Source organism: Garra rufa, chromosome 3, assembly GCF_049309525.1.
Source record: "Garra rufa chromosome 3, GarRuf1.0, whole genome shotgun sequence".
Lineage (NCBI taxonomy): Eukaryota > Metazoa > Chordata > Actinopteri > Cypriniformes > Cyprinidae > Garra > Garra rufa.
In genome coordinates this window covers 50,690,135-50,707,555 of record NC_133363.1, presented here as the reverse complement: position 1 = coordinate 50,707,555, position 17,421 = coordinate 50,690,135, and the positions used below count along the sequence as shown (strand labels likewise).

Below are 17,421 nucleotides of genomic sequence, written 5' to 3'. Positions count from 1 at the left end.
GAGTGTAAGATAAAATAAGAAGTAAATCTCTTCTTTTCTTTCACAGCTACATCAGATGGGACGCGTCAGGGGCTGGAGAGCATGAGAGGAGGAGTTTGCGCTACACAGGGCATGAAGGTGGTGCTGAAAGTGGGACAGAGTGAGTAACACACGTGCATACACACTCTAGGGACCGTATCGGCAGACAAAGCCAGAGGGTTGGTCACCTGAAACAGTTACGGATGCTGGATTTGCAGAAACTTAGGCTCAGTAAAGCGTTTCTCTCAGTGGCACACACTTGTGACCAATAGCTTTTTGTTTACATGCAAACACACACGCTGTTGGCCCCTTGTTAGTTTTCATTATTAAACTCAGGAAAACAGCGGTAAGTGAATCCCAACAGACTGTGGACACAAGTTCCTGAGCCGTAACAGTACACCACAAACACTCGTGTCTGTTGTGTGTTTAGAGTTATTTATCAGTCATGCCTATCGCACTACACTATTGAATAAGAGAGGATTAACACAGCTCAAAGACTATGAAACATTTTGGCTTTTTTTTATTTTCGGTTTCCATATTTGGCTGTGGTTTAGAGTTTTTTTCCACAACATTTATTGACTTTACTTAAAAATCCCTTTCAGTCTCTCTTTTTTTACTCTCACTCTCTCACTGCAGTTGTTATCTGCTTCGTGGCTGAAAGGTCACGTCTGTTTTGTTTGTCATCTAAATAAAAGCCGTTTCGGTTGGAGATATCTGATGAGATGTGCCTGCACACACACACAAACACACACAGACTGTCATGGCATTTTGACAAGTGTGACAGCTCACCATAAGCTCAGAGATGACTCTGTGTGTGTGTGTGTGTGTGTGTGTGTGTGTGTGTACCTGGTATTCATCACGTTGTGGGGACCAAATGTCCCCACAAGGATAGGAATACCAGTAGATTTTGACCTTGTGGGGACATTTCTCAGGTCCCCATGAGGAAACAGGCTTATAAATCATGCACAATGAGTTTTTTTGAGTAAGTAAAAGTGTGCACAATCTCCTGTGAGGGCTAGGTTTAGGTGTAGGGTAGGTGTAGGGCCATAGAAAGTACGGTTTGTACAGTATAAAAACCATTACGCCTATGGAATGTCCCCATAAAACATGTAAACCCACTATTGACACTATTGAACCCTATTGTACACTTTTGTTTTTTATACTAATATATTGCAGTTGTAATTAATATTTACAGGATGTTTTTGTACCTGCTCTCTCTCCTTTAAAATTAAACAGACTGTTTGTGTACCTTTAAGACTTATGCAGATCCAATTTGTGATGACTGGCATATTAATTCATATGAACCTTGATACTGAATAGCTGATGTATGTGACCCTGGACCACAAAACCAGTCAATTTTTTAAAATTGAGATTTATACATCCACCTGAAAGCGGAATAAATATGCTTTCCATTGATGTATGGTTAGGATAGGACAATATTTGGTCGAGATACAACTATTTGAAAATCTGGAATCTGAGGGTGCAAAAAAATCCAAATACTGAGAAAATCGCCTTTAAAGTTGTCCAAATGAAGTTCTTAGCAATGCATATTACTAATCAAAAATACAGTTTTGATATATTTATGGTAGGAAATTTGCAAAATATCTTCATGGAACATAATACTTAATATCCAAACTCGATAATTTTGACCCATACAATGTATTTTTGGCTGTTGCAAATATACCTGTGCTACTGAAGACTGGTTTTGTCGTCCAGGGTCACATATCTGCTTATCATTTATTTGATAATATAGCAAAAACTGTAATATTGTGAAATATTTGTAAAATTTAAAAGAACTATTTTGTGTTTTGATATATTTTAAAATGTAATTTATTCCTGTGATGGCAAAGTTTAATTTAAAGGGAAAGTTCACACAAAAATACAAATTCTGACATTAATTACTCATGTCGTTTCAAACTTGTAAGACCTTCGTTCATCTTCGGAACACAAAGGAAGATATTTTTGATGAAATCCAAAAGATTTTTGAACCCTGCATAGACAGCAAGGATCCTACCACCGTCAAGGCACAGAAACATAGTAAAGACGTTGTTAAAATAGTCCATGTCACATCAGTGGTTCAACCGAAATTTTATGAAGCTAAGAGAATACTTTTTGCATATTACATAAGACACATGTGTGTCTTTATATCTACATAATAAATATACACAGTACACACACATATATTATGTACACAAAAAGTTCTATTTTGGATGTGATTAATCGTGATTAATCGTTGCCCAGCACTAAAAATCACGACTTTGTTCAACTATTTCTTCCATCAATTTGACCCTTGCTGTCTATGCAGTGTCAGAAAGCTCTAGAATTTCAACAAAAATATCTTAATTTGTGTTCCAAAGATGAACAAAGGTCTTACAGGTTTGGAACGACATGAGGGTGAGTAATTAATGACAGAATTTTCATTTTTGAGGGTAACTGTTCCTTTAAATCAAGGTTGTGATACTGTAGCATATTTGTTTTTGTTATGTTGTGTGCAGGTTGACTGCATTATTATTACTAAACGGTTTCTCAATCATGTGTCCGCAGGTCCATATGGTCTGCCGGCCAAATCTCCCAAACCTGACCCCGCGGACCGTATCAACAGCGCGAATCCAGGTAAACACAGCTGTCTTCGGTTTCATGAGGACAAGGCTCATCCCTAACAGACACCACATTAATAAAAGAACAGAACTAACGAAAGGAACAAGGGAAGGAAGCGACAGATGGATGGAGAGAAACAGGCGTCTTGGCGCTCGGTTTCTTTTTGATATATTCCACCCTTCTGTTTGTTCTCTCCTCCTCACGTTCCCTCATTTTTTCCCCTCTTTTCCTCCGTTCGACATCTACGAAGGCCCTGAAGCTGCGAACTGGAGGCAGAATGCGGTGGGGGTAATGGCCGCACGGGGAAAGATAAAGGATGAGAGGAGGAGAGAGCCGTCGTTTCGGAGACTTATTAATGCCATTAGTTTAGCGGCTTGGGTTTAGTTGGTCCTGAGAGGAAGAAAGACACAGAAAATGGGAGGGAGAGGACCATGATTAGTGTAGGACGATAGAATGAGAAAATTACTCACACTCTTTGTTTGCACGGGTTTGACATTTGGGTGCGGGAGACTGCTGCCTTGTGTCCTATTCTGTTTTTATCTATCTGTCTATCCATCTATCTATCTATCTATCTATCTATCTATCTATCTATCTATCTATCTATCTATCTATCTATCTATCTATCTATCTATCTATCTATCTATCTATCTATCTGTCTATTTATCTATCCATATATCTGGCTGTCTGGCTGTCATCACTTGGAGTGGTGGAGGATGTAGGAGGGTTTGGGGGGCTGCAGGTCATTACGAGCACAATAACACGGACAGTCATAGAGACACGGAGCGAAGGAGGAGGTGGAGGAAAGAAGTGAGGGATGGAGAGAGAAAACGAGAGGAATTGTGTCAAGAATAATGATGGGCCAATTGAGAGCGCCTGCAGTCAGATCCCTGTATTTCCGACCGTTCCCGTGCTCGGCAGGGGCTCTCATTGTCTCCCGTCGAGATCACAACTGCACACACACATATACACACATATACACACATATACACACACGCTGAAACATCAGCTATGTCCGGCTAAGTAAGCACAATGGTCATTTGTTCAGTGTCTTATATTTAATGTGTGTGTGTGTGTGTAATCAAACCCGTTGTATCTTTCCAATCTGTGTTTCCCATTTCCAATGAGCCATAGTTTGCCTTCTTAAAGGAACAGTTCACCCAAAATTAACATTTTTATTTTATTCTGTGGAACACAAAATGAAAATAGTTTAATAAATCTTTATTAATTTGTCATTTCAAACACGTAAGGCCTTTGTTCATTTTCGGAAGACAAATTAAGATATTTTTGATGAAATCCAAGCGCTTTCTGACCCTGTGTAGACAGCAATACACATTCAAGGCCCAGAAAGGTAGTAAGGACGTTGATAAAATAGTCCATGTGACATTGATGGTTCAACTGTAATGTTATGAAGCTACGATAATACTTTTTGTGTGAAAATAAAACAAAAATAACGACTTTATTTGTGTCAAAGACTGACACAGAGGAGAAGAAATTGTTGAATAAAGTTTTTTTTTTTTTTATTGTGCACAAAAAGTATTTTTAGAGCTTCATAAAATTAAGATAAAATTTGAACGATGTCCTTACTAACTTTCTGGGCCTTGAAGTTGCGTTGCTGTCCATGCAGGTTGAAAAAGAATTGATTTCTCGGATTTCATCAAAAATATTTTGATTTGTGTTCCGAAGATGAACGAAGGTCTTATGGGTTTGGAATGACATAAGGGTGAATGACAGAATTTTAATTTTTGTGAACTATCCCTTTAAGTTCGTTCAGTTCAGTGCAATCAGTTACAATCAAGAAGCCAGAAGTAACTGTGTCAAGTTGAAAGTTGTTATGTGAAAATTTATTTTAGTTGCTATTTTAAGCAAATTTAGTGACACCAAACACCATTGATTCTTACATGTTGCACAACTAAACATGCTAGGGCAACAAAGGGCAAGATTTACATAACTTAAATAACAGTCCGTTGCTCACTCAAAGATATCATATTGCTTTAGAAGACTTTAAATATCCCACAAAAGTCATATATGACCCTGGACCACAAAACCAGTCATAAGGGTCAATTGAAATTCTGAAAGTTGAATAAATAAGCTTTCCATTAATGTATGGTTTGTTAGGATAGGATTTTGAATCTGAGGGTGCAAAAATACCAAAATATTGAGAAAATCACCTTTAAAGTTGTCCAAATGAAGTTCGAAGCAATACATATTACTAATCAAAAATTAAGTTTTGATATATTTACAGTAGGAAATTTACAAAATGTCTTCATGGAACATGATCTTTACTTAATCTCCTAATCATAATCTATTATTTTCATATCAATATATGTCTGGCTATTGCTACAAATATACCCGTGCTACTTAAGACTGGTTTTGTGGTCCAGGGTCACATATGAACTGTTTTTATGTACGTGTCAAAACATCATCTTTTGTGCTCCACACAAAAAAGTCCTACAAATTTTAGACTTTCAATTTTGGGTGAACTGCCCCTTTAATAACCTATAAAGTCTTTATAGTAAGGCAGTCCACCTTTGAGGATGACCATGTGGTTAATCTAGCACATCTCTATTGTGTGGTTTCATACTTCCTCAGGTTTCTTGTCTTAAAGAGCCCAATCAAGCCACAGCGTTTAGATTGGCTTTCATTTCCCTTGCGAAATGCCTCCCACGCACCATAATCCCGTTATGTAAAGATAAATGACTAATATAGCCTCATAGATCCCACATCTATTAAAATGCTCTCTCAGCTGTTGTTCATAGAAGAGGCTAAATACACGATTCCAGTGTTTAAAGCTGCAGCACATAAACCACAGCTCATGTTTCCAAGTGTAAATTTTTATTTTATTTATTATGTTTTTTTTTATTACAGAGGAGAACATTTAGAGCTGATGCTCCCTGGTGTGTCCTCTGAGTGTTTAACAGCTTTTAGGGCAAAAAAATGAACGATAAACAACTTCCAGCAGCAAAAAAAAGTTGCTATATTAAGAATAATTCATGGTGTAGCCTCGTCTCCAAGTACTGTAAAGGCCAATTCACACAGAGAGGAAATATTCACCATGGATATTCACTCAAAACAGACTTTGAGTTAAAAAACAGAGCACTTCATAGTGGAGATTAAACTTTGCCTGATTATGGAAGGCTTTTCCAATTTACTCATTGTAATTAGACCTTTTGTCTGCGATTTATCACTTTTACGTTTCGCTCTTGTTGTGAACAGGCCTTAACGCTGTGTCCAAATACTCACCTCCTCATCTTTATTTTTCAACTCAGCGGTCTGATGATTGTGGTTCACGTCTCCATTGCCAGACCACAGTGGCTGACCGCAGGTTTACACTGCGTGTTTTACGCCTGTGCCAAAACGCGCATGTTTGGCGAAACCCAATCCACCTTGACTCATTGTGATGTGAGTCACTGGTCAGCGAGTTCAGAGAAAAGTCCAGCACTTTACAACATCCTCCAAACCTTATTCAGATTTCTGACAGTTTGAGTGAACACGGAGGACTCTAATTGGTTCGGTCTGATCTGTTAGGGACATGAACAAGCCAATCAAAGGGTTAGATGACTGGCCCCGTTTAATTTGTTCCATTTGATTGGTTAAAGTCATTAACTAGCCCATCAGATGACGAGGTAGACGGAGGAGGGCGATGCTGGAGGGCAGGATGTGGCAGCGCTAATGAACCCGCTACATCAGACTAATACTCATGTAAGTGTCAAAGGGCACTTCTCTGAGTCCGCGGCCCAATATGGGAACAAGTTAAAGGTGGTCATCTCACTAATGGGTGTCATCACCACATGCATTCCAGAAAGACTTGCAAAAGTTTCCCGGCCAAAAAGCACTGAACTTTAGAAAACTGTGTTTACCCATGGGACACCAATTTAGGGGACTTATGTTTGTTCAAGGAGGCAATATGTAACACACTTATCTTTTCAGCAGATATCACAGTGAGCTGTTTGGTCACTTTATAATGTGGTGTGACAGATTGCTGCATTGCTGAAAGTCATTCAGTGTCCACAGCTACTCTGTGTAATATTGCTCATATATGGCTGTATATCGGCATGGTCAAGATTTGGTAATAGTTTGACAGAACGTGTGTGTAAATACATAAGAAACAACAATTAAGTGTCTTTAAAAACCCTCTTTGTGTGATCTACTTCCTTCCACCATGGATACAAATCTCAAGTTACTAATTCAAAATCGTCACTATTTGCTCTGGAACAAATAATAGATTAATTAGACATAATAAAAGACTTTTACATATAGTCCGCATATACTAAAAATGATTATGTTCAAAAGTTTACTTAATACTGTGTTGTTACTTGAATGATCTATAGCTGTGTTTTTGTTTAGTGATAGTTGTTCAGGAGTCTCTTGTTTGTCCTAAACAGTTAAACTGCTTGCTGTTCTTCAGAAAAATCCTTCAGGTCCCACAGATTCTTTGGTTTTTCAGCATGTTGTGTATTTGAACCCTTTCCAGCAGTGACTGTATGATTTTAAGATCCATTTTTTCCTTTTCACATTGAGGACAACTGAGGGACTCATATGCAACTATTATGGAAGGTTCAAATGCTCACTGATGCTTCAGAAGGAAAAACAATGCATTAAGAGCCAGGGAGTGAAATCTTTTTGAATTTGAAGATCAGGGTAAATGTAACCCATTTCTGGGGAACATGTAAGTATCCTCTTTAGCTGCTGAAGGGCAATACTAAATGAAAAAATATATGATATTTAGGCAAAATAAGAGAAATTTACACATTCTTATTCCTTTCAAAAGTTTTCACCCCCAGCTCTTAATGCTTTGTTTTTCCTTCTAAAGCATCAGTGTGTTTTTGAACTTTCTTTAATAGTTGCATTGGAAAGGGTTCAGATACACAAAAATGCTGGAAAAAAACAGCTGTGGATCATTCAGGTAAAAACACAGTATTAAGAATCAAGTGTATATAAACTTTTGAACAGAGTAATTTTTATAAAATCAACTATTATGTGAAATGTCTTATTCAGGTCAGTACTAAATAAAAAACAACATGCATTTTGTATGATCCCTCTTAATGTGATATAATAATTACCATTTTGCAGATTCCGCAAGGTATATGTAAACTTTTGACTTCAACTGTATCTCATGTTTAACCACTTTAGAGAGATCAGAGCCAGCAGCAAATTCCAGAAGATCTAACCGAGGTAAAACTGCTCTCAGCGGGTTCATGAGCACTGAGCGGCCACTGATGCCCTACAGCTCACATCTCCGAAAACGTCGAAGCAAATTTACAAATAGACGTTATCTTTATTACCAAACCGCATATGTGAAGTACATTCTTGCCTAAAAAACTTCTAAAACTACATTCCGAGACACAAAAATAGTATTCTTTATTAAATGATAGTGGATTTGTCCACCATAACACTTGCTGTAATATCACTAGAATATTGCACTCCTCTCAGCCAATCAGATTCGAGGACTAAAATGAACTGTATATATATTTATTTGGGTCAAAATGGCTCAGAATGATAAAGCAGGTCACACATGTTTATCAATTATGACTATATGTTTACATATAGTCCACAAGAGAAATTAATAGTTGAATTTATAAACATGACCATGTTCAAAAGTTTACATTCACTTGATTCTTAATACTGTGTTGTTACCTGAATGATCCACAGCTGGGGTTTTTTTTTGTTTATACATATACACTGTATGTATATATATTGAATTGATCAAATTCTTCTGTTTTGCAGGTGCTGGAAACAACACGCATCCCAGAATTCCCCCTAGAGGTCCTGGTGGAGAAAACGGCCCCCTTCCTCCCTCCAACATCGCAGTTATCGCAGGTGCAGCTGGCGGTTCGGCTTTCCTACTGCTCGTAACTGCAGTGATCTGCGTGGTGTGCTACCGACGAAGACACGCCAAGCATTCCGAATCACATCACCCTCCCCTCTCCCTCTCTTCACTGACCTCACCCAAACGGGGCTGCGGCGGGGGCGTAGGAGGCGGCAACAACAATGGCTCGGAGCCTAGCGACATCATCATCCCGCTGCGGACTTCTGACTCCGCCTACTGCCCGCACTACGAGAAAGTGAGCGGGGATTACGGCCATCCGGTCTACATCGTACAGGAGATGCCCCCTCAGAGTCCCGCCAACATCTACTATAAAGTATGAGAACCGGAGACCACCTTAACGACAACATCTGCTAAGACCACACCCACCTTAAACGACTACCTATAACCTGCCCCCAAGCCCCGCCCCCACAGTCTGCATCCCCGTAGATCAGATCCTTTTAGCTTCACACGCATTTCTCCGACACACTGACCGCTCGTGGTCGAGTGTGTCTGTGTGTGTGTGTGTGTGTGTGTGTGCTACAGTACCATTCCTCGCAACTCACCCAACTTCGGCCTTTTGTTAGAGAGAGAATGTCCTGATGTGAGGGCCTCCCTCTCTCTGACGTCCCACATGGGAAAAGTTCTTAAAGCTAGAGAACACCTCCTGGAGTGATTCAGCCAACTGAAAAAACATAAACTCCTTTTTTGGAGGGCCATTCTGGAGCACAAGCATCAAAACTTTTTCTGATGTACTTGCAAAAAGACTATAAACACATAAAAAAAGAGGAAACTTGTCCAAAATCTCAAAGATAACTTGTGAACTTTGACTTCGAATGCTACATTTACTCACAAATAGCAGTCTAGTTTGTGTTAAACTCCTTCGGAAGGGGGAGGGGCCATTGATTCAGCCAATCGTCACACAGGGCTGCAGTCACGTGATCTAGGACCCATGTGTTTGATTGGTGGAGTTGTAGTGGCGTGGAGAATCTTGTATATTTTAATAACGTGTGTATTTTGTGAGTGTGTAGGATAAATATTCCGACACTGCTGTCGTGCGCGTTGCGACGGGCGTGCTTCAGTACAACTCGCAAGTGTTTTTGCGTGCGGATGAGTGCGTGTTTGAGTACAGTGTTAGCGTGAGCATGGGCGCGTGTGTTTGTTAGACTGTTTCAAAACCAAAACACAAAAATATGAGCGAACATCAAAAGTTTTTTTATCGCTTTCAACACATAGATTATAATTATATATGAATACTCAGTAAAATAATTTTTAGATTGTTCTTTCTTTTCATGTAAAGTTACAGTTTGCTAGGCCTAATTTTTGTTTTCCTATTTTTTATGACATGCTGACCTTGTTTCTTCCCCTTTTTGAGTTGTAAATTAATTTAATGCTTTCGTTCTGTTGCAGAAACCGAGTTTGTTTGGTTGGTTCCCCCTCATTTTCCTCTTTCCCAGGAGTCTCCTCCGCTCTACACATATATTTTTATAGCTCCTTGTACTCTGATGTAGTTTTGAAGCTAGACCTCGTTTGTGAATGTGTTGAGGTAGAACAATCCGAGAAAGTTTTTTTATTATTATTTTTAAAGACGCTTGGAAAAAAAGGGAAGAAAATCCAGAAAGGAGGGAAGAATTGGATGGGGGTGAAATAAAACGAAAAGAATGCGAACACCGCCTGTTGGGAAGGCAAACGCACGAGCGAGGAAACTTCTAGAAAGACTGTGAAACTATGGAAGAAGAATCACACATTAAAAGAAAAAAAAATAGGGGAGGGGGAGGTGGGGGGGGAGTAGGAACATCGAAAGATGATTGAAGGAAAAGAGAGAGAGAGAGAGAGAGAGAGAGAGAGAGAGAGAGAAAGAGAGAGAGGGATGGAAAGTTTTTTAATAAACTCCTCTGAAGCACTGGAAGAGCCAGATTTGGGTCCGATGGTCTTCTGAGGTACAAAGACACAGATGGGTGGAAGAAAAAAACTCATTCTCTCAGATGGACAACAGGATAGATGGACACAGAATTACTCTTTTACAGACACACAGTGCTCTTTTCTGTTCACATGAAGTGAAGTGGAAATATTTCTAGACTTCAAATTTTAAATTCTTAGTAGACGTTCACACAAACACACATAAACAGAGAGCGACTCAATGGCCATGGCACACAGAAAAGCTCTTGTAGTGATTTTCATCACACACACTCACATCTCACACATGCACAGCTCCAAAACACAATCAAAAGCCATTCTGATTGGGCATATATGCTGGTTACCTCAACAAATGCCGTGATTAGCATTGTTCTCTCATGTTCTCTTTCTCTCCTCTCTCTCTCTCTCTCTCTTTCTCTCGCTCTCTCTCATACACACACACACACACACACACACAATCATGCAGCCTTGTAACTAGCTATGTGTGTGTGTATCTCTGTTAGTGCCAATGAAAATCTCTTTTAGGCCTGAAATACACTCTACACAAGTATGTAACAGTTTGGGAAAGAATTTTATGAAGCTAGTTAGCAGCAGTTAGTCAGTGGCTGAATTTGGAATAGGATACTTCTCTTAAAATCCCTGCTACAAACAATAGAAACCATCACAGAAATTCTAATGATTTCCATTACAAATACTAGTACAAACATTACAAACCATCAACTTTTAACCATTAATACCATTTAAAAATGTAATTCTGTGCTGTTTTGGAACATATTCCTATAGGATTTAGTGGTTTTAACAAGCCACCAATAGAAGGCGACCAATTACCATTAGAAGAGTCCATTACAGTTTCCATTAAAACCAATACAAGTCCCATTATAACAAGTGAAACCATTACAAGTTTTTTTTTTTCAAATGTTGTATTGTTTTGTTTTTTTTTTCATCAGGGATGTATGTCAAATACATATACATGTCGGAAAGTTAGCTAAAGTGATTCAAAGGCGTAATTCAAAATGGCGTGTATTGTTACAAATGCAGCCTTTGACTAGCTTTAGCTAATTAGCAGAGAAAATGGACTATATGGCACTAATAGTAACCACAGAGCCCCATACTTGACATGCGAGGGCAAAACAAGATATTGTTTGTAAGAAATGAAGGATTTATTCCCACAAGTTAATTTAATTTGTGGCCATGTTTCATTAATTCGCTCTGTTGTTTCAGCTAAATCCACAGTTTAACTAAAGTGAGGAAACAAACGAGCACAACATGGCTGCTAATAAACTAAAACGAGGGAACTAATTAATAAATTATGAGAACAAATTCTTAATTTGTAGCCATTTTATCTACATTTTGTCATGTGTGAGGCTTCATAGTAAGAACTACCCTGCTGAAAAAACCAATAGCAACCATTTCAGAATGGTTTTCACTACAAATACCATTACAAACCATCAAACTATAGAACCATTAAAAATGTTTTTTCTGTGGTGTGTTTTGGGACATATTCCATTAAGATTTATTGGTTTTAACAAGCCACCAGTAGAAGGCAACCAATTACCAGTAGAGACCAGCAGGATTCATTACATTTTCCATTAAAACCAAAACAATTTTCATAATAACCAGTAAAACTATTATAAATTCTGTGTTTTGTAATGTTAGGAAGGGCTCCGTTATAAAAGAAGTAAGCTAGTATGCTATTCCAAAAACAGCTAATATTTACATTCGTCCATTTGCAGTGTGTTAACCAACCGTTGGCGTCCGCATACTTGCTTAGAATATGTTTCTGGCCTTAGGAGTACAATTTGTGTTCTGTTTCACTGCCATTGTCACAGTGTGTTTTGTATGCGTGTAAAGAATGTTATCGCTAAGAAATACACAGCATACACGCACATAATAACAAGCCATTCATACCCAAATATGTTGGTGGTCTTATTTTGCAGATGTGATTTGTGACTGACGTTGGGACTTGAACAATCTGTTACTGTTTTCAATCTGCCTAGAAAGCTTCAATATTTGTCTCTCAAAAGCATTTAGTTTTGTATCACTCTGGTGCATCAAGACTGTGAGGAAAAAAAAGAAGCAACATGACATTGTTTTCCTGTCACATCGATGTTTTCTTCTTACACGCATATTTGGATTTTGTTACTTCAATATCAAGTTGCCTAAAATGTGGAGGTGTTACGTTTGTTCGGCACTGTTGTATTCGTGGGCTGTTTCATACATATTTAAGCGTTCGATTTCTGTTCAGATTCTGTTGCATTTACTAAAACAATCAGCGTAAGCCATGTCTCTGACCCTGTGCACATGGACTTGGGATACGTGTGTGTGCGTGCAGGTGTGCGTATGTCCGAAAACACGCGTGGACATCGTTCAAAGACGGACCGATGCGGAGGGTGTGCTGTTGCGTTCGGATCACAGAGGACACACGAGGAGACACAAACTCTCTCTGCTCACCATCCTCCCCTTTTTAGGTCTCGTTTATCGAACATCTGGCCTCGGAAAGGTCCATCTTCTGTCTTTCACATCGAGCGGTTCTTTGTGCACTTGCTTTCGCCACGAACGCTGGGACCAGTATTCTGTACGCAGACACGAGCGGGGACGAGCCACAAAGTGTGTATTTTTTTAGAGAACGCTTCAGTTGTGTGTACGTGTTTCTCTGTGCCAATAGCCAGCGGGTGGCGGCCACTTTAAAGACCTCCATTCCTCTCCAGTGATGTGTTCAGACGTTTGTAAAACACCATGTTTGTGTGTGCTGTTTTCTTTTCCGTGTCCATCCCTCCATCTTCCCCCCTCACGATCCCTCTCTTGTTTTCCCTCCTGCATACATGCCTTTAAAAGGGTTAAACAACTAATACATTCCTTTGAAGAAATGTTGATTAAAAAAACACACAAAAAAACTTTACAATGCATTCTTGGGTTCTCTTTTACTGTGTGTGCATTTGCTTTCGAATGCATTGGGTTTTGTGGACTTCCGCAACTGAATGAGATAGAGAAACCATTTAATGTTCTTTATTTTTCTTTCCACTCTACTGTACCATCAATCTCTTCTTCCTGGTATTTCATCTTCTCTAAAGTAAACACCGGCTTTTACAGTCACCATCCATTGCCAGTAGAGAAATGAATGTGTTCTTTAAGTGCAGAGAAATACCTTTTCTTGTATTAGTTATTTTAGACTGTATCTCTCTTTCTCTTTTATTGCTTTCCTTTAGATCCGTCTCTATGTTTTCCGTAATGCCATTCAGTTGCCAAAGCAACCATTGCCTTCTGGCAACAATTTCATTTTTATGAAAACTCGCGAAATCTGGTACTGATTGTCCCCGTGAGCTTTCCACACAGTTACAGGTGATGCAGAGGCGACGGCCGTATTATTGGCCTGGGAACGCTTATGTCGTGCTACAATCCTCCAATTGGTGTAACGTGATTTAGGTGTGAAGGGGAAGGTTCTGGAACATAAGGGAGAGAAAGAAAAACACTTAAAAAATGTCCTTATAGGCTTCTGCGGTCATCTTTATTGCGTAATCATTTTTCTAAAATGTGCTTGTATGCCTTTAATGACCTAGAGGAGAATTTTATTGCCCGTGGTTTGCTCAGGGAATTTCTCAACTGTGTCTCAGGTTTTTCTCCTACAGTTTCCTTGGTTTAAAAAAATTAAATGTCAGCAAATTAGACCATTGTTGACATATAGTGATAATAATTTATGTGGATTGCATAGATAATTGGGTTTTGCAAGAATTTGGTGATAAAATAACTAGTGGTAAAATGAATGTGGTTACAGTTTTTCCCCCAGTTGCACGAATAGGGCCTAAATTAATTACATGCCTAACTTCAAAAAGTGCTGCAAATAAATCAAATCTGTGTTCAGAAAGGGGGAAAAAAGCCTTAAAAACCTAAGTACCTCAGAATTTCAAGTAATGCTAACCTTTCATTAAAATATAATGAATTTTATAATATCTTCACATTATTTGGTGAAAAAAAAATATTTTGTGATAAAATTATGCAAGTGTTTACTTTTGATAGTATAAGCATGATATATTTAGCTATAAACTAGATATTTTGTTTATTCAATTTAATGCATTGATATTTCATCATGAACCTGTGGCCTGCAGAATCAGTTTGAAATGCCACCAATAGAAATTTGTGTATCCTATGTATGTAATACATGTAATCTATATTTTATATAGTTTATCAACTTTGCACATAGATCAACTTGAATTGAATTTCCTTTCAAATTCCAATAGAGTGTTTTCACGACACGTCATCAATCTGCCATATTGGTGGCACTGAGCGTAAACAATGCCACTGAACTGAATGAAACTCGCATATTTTTCTGATTATTGATGCTGAAAATAGACAATTATTGTCATGTTTTGGGATGTACTAATCGTTTGGACTGGGAAAAAAACATTTGGAGTATTATAGAGTGCCGAAAGATATAACAAATCAAGGAGAAGAGTGCAAAAAACTGTCTGAGGAACAAAAGGTATTTGTGGTTGGCCAAACTGAACCAGGATTTCCAGGGCAAGAATCTTGACAACATTTGTGTTTGTTCTTATCATTTCCAGTCAAGTAGGTGAAAACTTTAGTTTGTCAAAACTAAATGATTTAGCAGCTTCCAAACTTTTTTTCCATTTAGACAGCATAAATGAGCAGAACGGCATATTCAGCAGTACATAAACCGTTCAATCAATGCTGTTGTTTACATCCGAGTATCGCCAACATGGCCATATATCCAAGTAACTGACCAAATCGTGAAGTAAATGCAAACCCTCTATTCATTTTATGGCTGTGGCCATTAAATAAAAAAAAAAATTACCTCAGTGAATTCAAAGGGAGGCGGAAGCAGCCCTTATAAATTTTACCCACCCCAGTTGAGCTGAAAAAAAAAAAAAAACATTGTTAGAAATGCACATCAGATAACCATTCAAAACCATTCATTTCCACTCATGTGAAAAGGAGTTCAAGCAGACACTTTGTTGAACCACAAATCATTCTCTTCTTCTTTCTTTCTTTCTTTTGAATGCATTGTCTCTGCAACGTCACGAGTCAACTTCCGGACGTGGCGCACCTCACACTCGTGCAGTCTCACGTTCATTAAACTGTTACGCACTTGAGTCAAAGTACAAGGATTTGATCTCACAACAACATCATTGCCCCATTAATGGGAGTAGAGTATTAAATAAGAGATAAATGTTATCGCCTGTGTTTCATAACAAGGACAATGCCAGGTGTATGAGAGAATATTAAACCCAGCCAGTTGCTCGCCGAAATGTTGTGAGGCCTTTACTCGATTTCTTTTTGATCAGTTTGTAACAAATGCTATCAAGGCCAGTGTCTCAGATATGAATACTAACATCGATACATAAGTATTTTGACATTATTTTCACAGTCAGTATTATAATGAAACATCAATGTATGTATAAAGGGTTTGCACTTATGTCACGATTTGTCAGTTACCTGGCTGCATGCGTGGCCATATTGGAGATACTCAGATGTAAACAACAGCATGGATTGCACAGTTAATGTACTACTGAATACATTGTTCTGTTAATTTACGCTGTCTAAACCTTGGGAAAAAGCGTGTGGAAGCTGCTAAATCATAGAGAGAAAGATTTAGTAAGCATGAAAGGGCGTAATATTATGACAAACTAAAATGAACAGGTGGTAAAGACACGTACAAACAGTATTAATTAAGATATTAGCCTAATATTTAACCTACCTGACTAGAAATGATAAGAATAAACACGAATGTTGTCAAGATTCTTGCTCTGGAAATTTTAATCCTCAGACAGTTTATGCACAATTCTCCTTGATTTGTTGTAACTTTTGCCAGTCTATAGTACTCCAAATGTTTTTTTCCCGGTCCGACTGATTAGTAAACCCCAAAACATGACAATAATTGACTAATTTTATCAGCAATAAATGCGATTTCGACCATTAATGACACTCTGTTTGGAAAAAAAATACATATATTTTGTGATAAAATTGTGCAATTATTCATTTTTGATAGTATAAATGATATATTTAGGTAAAAAAAAATTAAACTTTTATTCAGTTTTAATAATTTAATGCATTGATATCAGCTTGCCATATTTTATATATTTCATCAACTTTACACAATTGGATCAACTTTGTTGAATTTCCTTTCAAATTCCATTTCTTTATTTTGTGGACGAGGCCATTAAATAATAGTAAAAAAAATACCTCAGTGAATTGAAATGGAGGCGGAAGCAGCTCTTATAAATTTTAACCACCCCGATTTGTTTGTTTGTTTCTTTCGCACGCATTTTCTCTGCAACGTCACGAACTTCCGGACGCGGCTCACAGACTCGACTTGCAGTCTCAAGTTCACGCGCTTTGAGTCGAAATCGTCGAAATACAAGGATTTGATCTCGCAACAACATCATTGCCCTATTAATGTGAGTATAGTGATGTGGCGTGAGATAAATGTTATCGCCTGTGTTTCATAACGAGGACAATGCCAGGTATATCGGTGTATGAGAGAATATTAAACTTTTTTTTTTTTTCAAAAATTGTTTTGAAGTCATGAGCGCGCCGAAATGTTATGAGGTCTTCACTCCATGATTTCCTTTTGATCAGTTTGTACCAAAATACTATCAAGGCCAGTGTTTTAGATATGAATGCTAACACTGATACATAACATAAGTAAGTAGTTTGACATTTTTATTACAGTCAATATTATAATGAAATACATTAATCTATGTATATGTGTGTGGTGTGCGTGTATAATAATTATTTCCAAACAAATATACATTTACACATAATACCACCATAAATGCTTTTAGTCCTTCCAGACAGCAGCTGTGCTTTTCTCTGAAGTAGAGCACAGTTTCTGTTGTGTTATTAAAAAGGAAAGAAAAAACTCAAACTTGGCCTGGAGTGAAATCAATTAGGAGATAATCCTCTATAATCAGATTTGAACAGGTTTTGGCGGCAAGGCTAAAAATCCCGAAGACCGGCGCGCTTGACTTGAATGTCGCCACGGGAGCCTTAAGACCGCGTTGCTATGGGGACCCTCCTGAAGGTCAGAGAGAGCGAGATATCGTTTCCTAGCCGCCTGCAATTTGGCC

At 38.2% G+C, this 17,421-nt stretch overlaps 1 protein-coding gene across 1 annotated transcript in view; it reads left to right on the top strand.

The window, feature by feature from the left end:
* efnb3b (ephrin-B3b) overlaps window positions 1-13,232 on the top strand; it is a 100,258-nt gene extending 87,026 nt beyond the window's left edge. The window contains exons 3-5 of the mRNA XM_073836330.1: window positions 47-139; window positions 2,563-2,631; window positions 8,341-13,232. Of these exons, the coding sequence (XP_073692431.1) occupies window positions 47-139; window positions 2,563-2,631; window positions 8,341-8,762 (584 nt within the window). The 3' untranslated portion in view covers window positions 8,763-13,232. The remainder of the gene's footprint in view (window positions 1-46; window positions 140-2,562; window positions 2,632-8,340) is intronic.
* The last annotated feature ends 4,189 nt before the right edge of the window (window positions 13,233-17,421 follow it).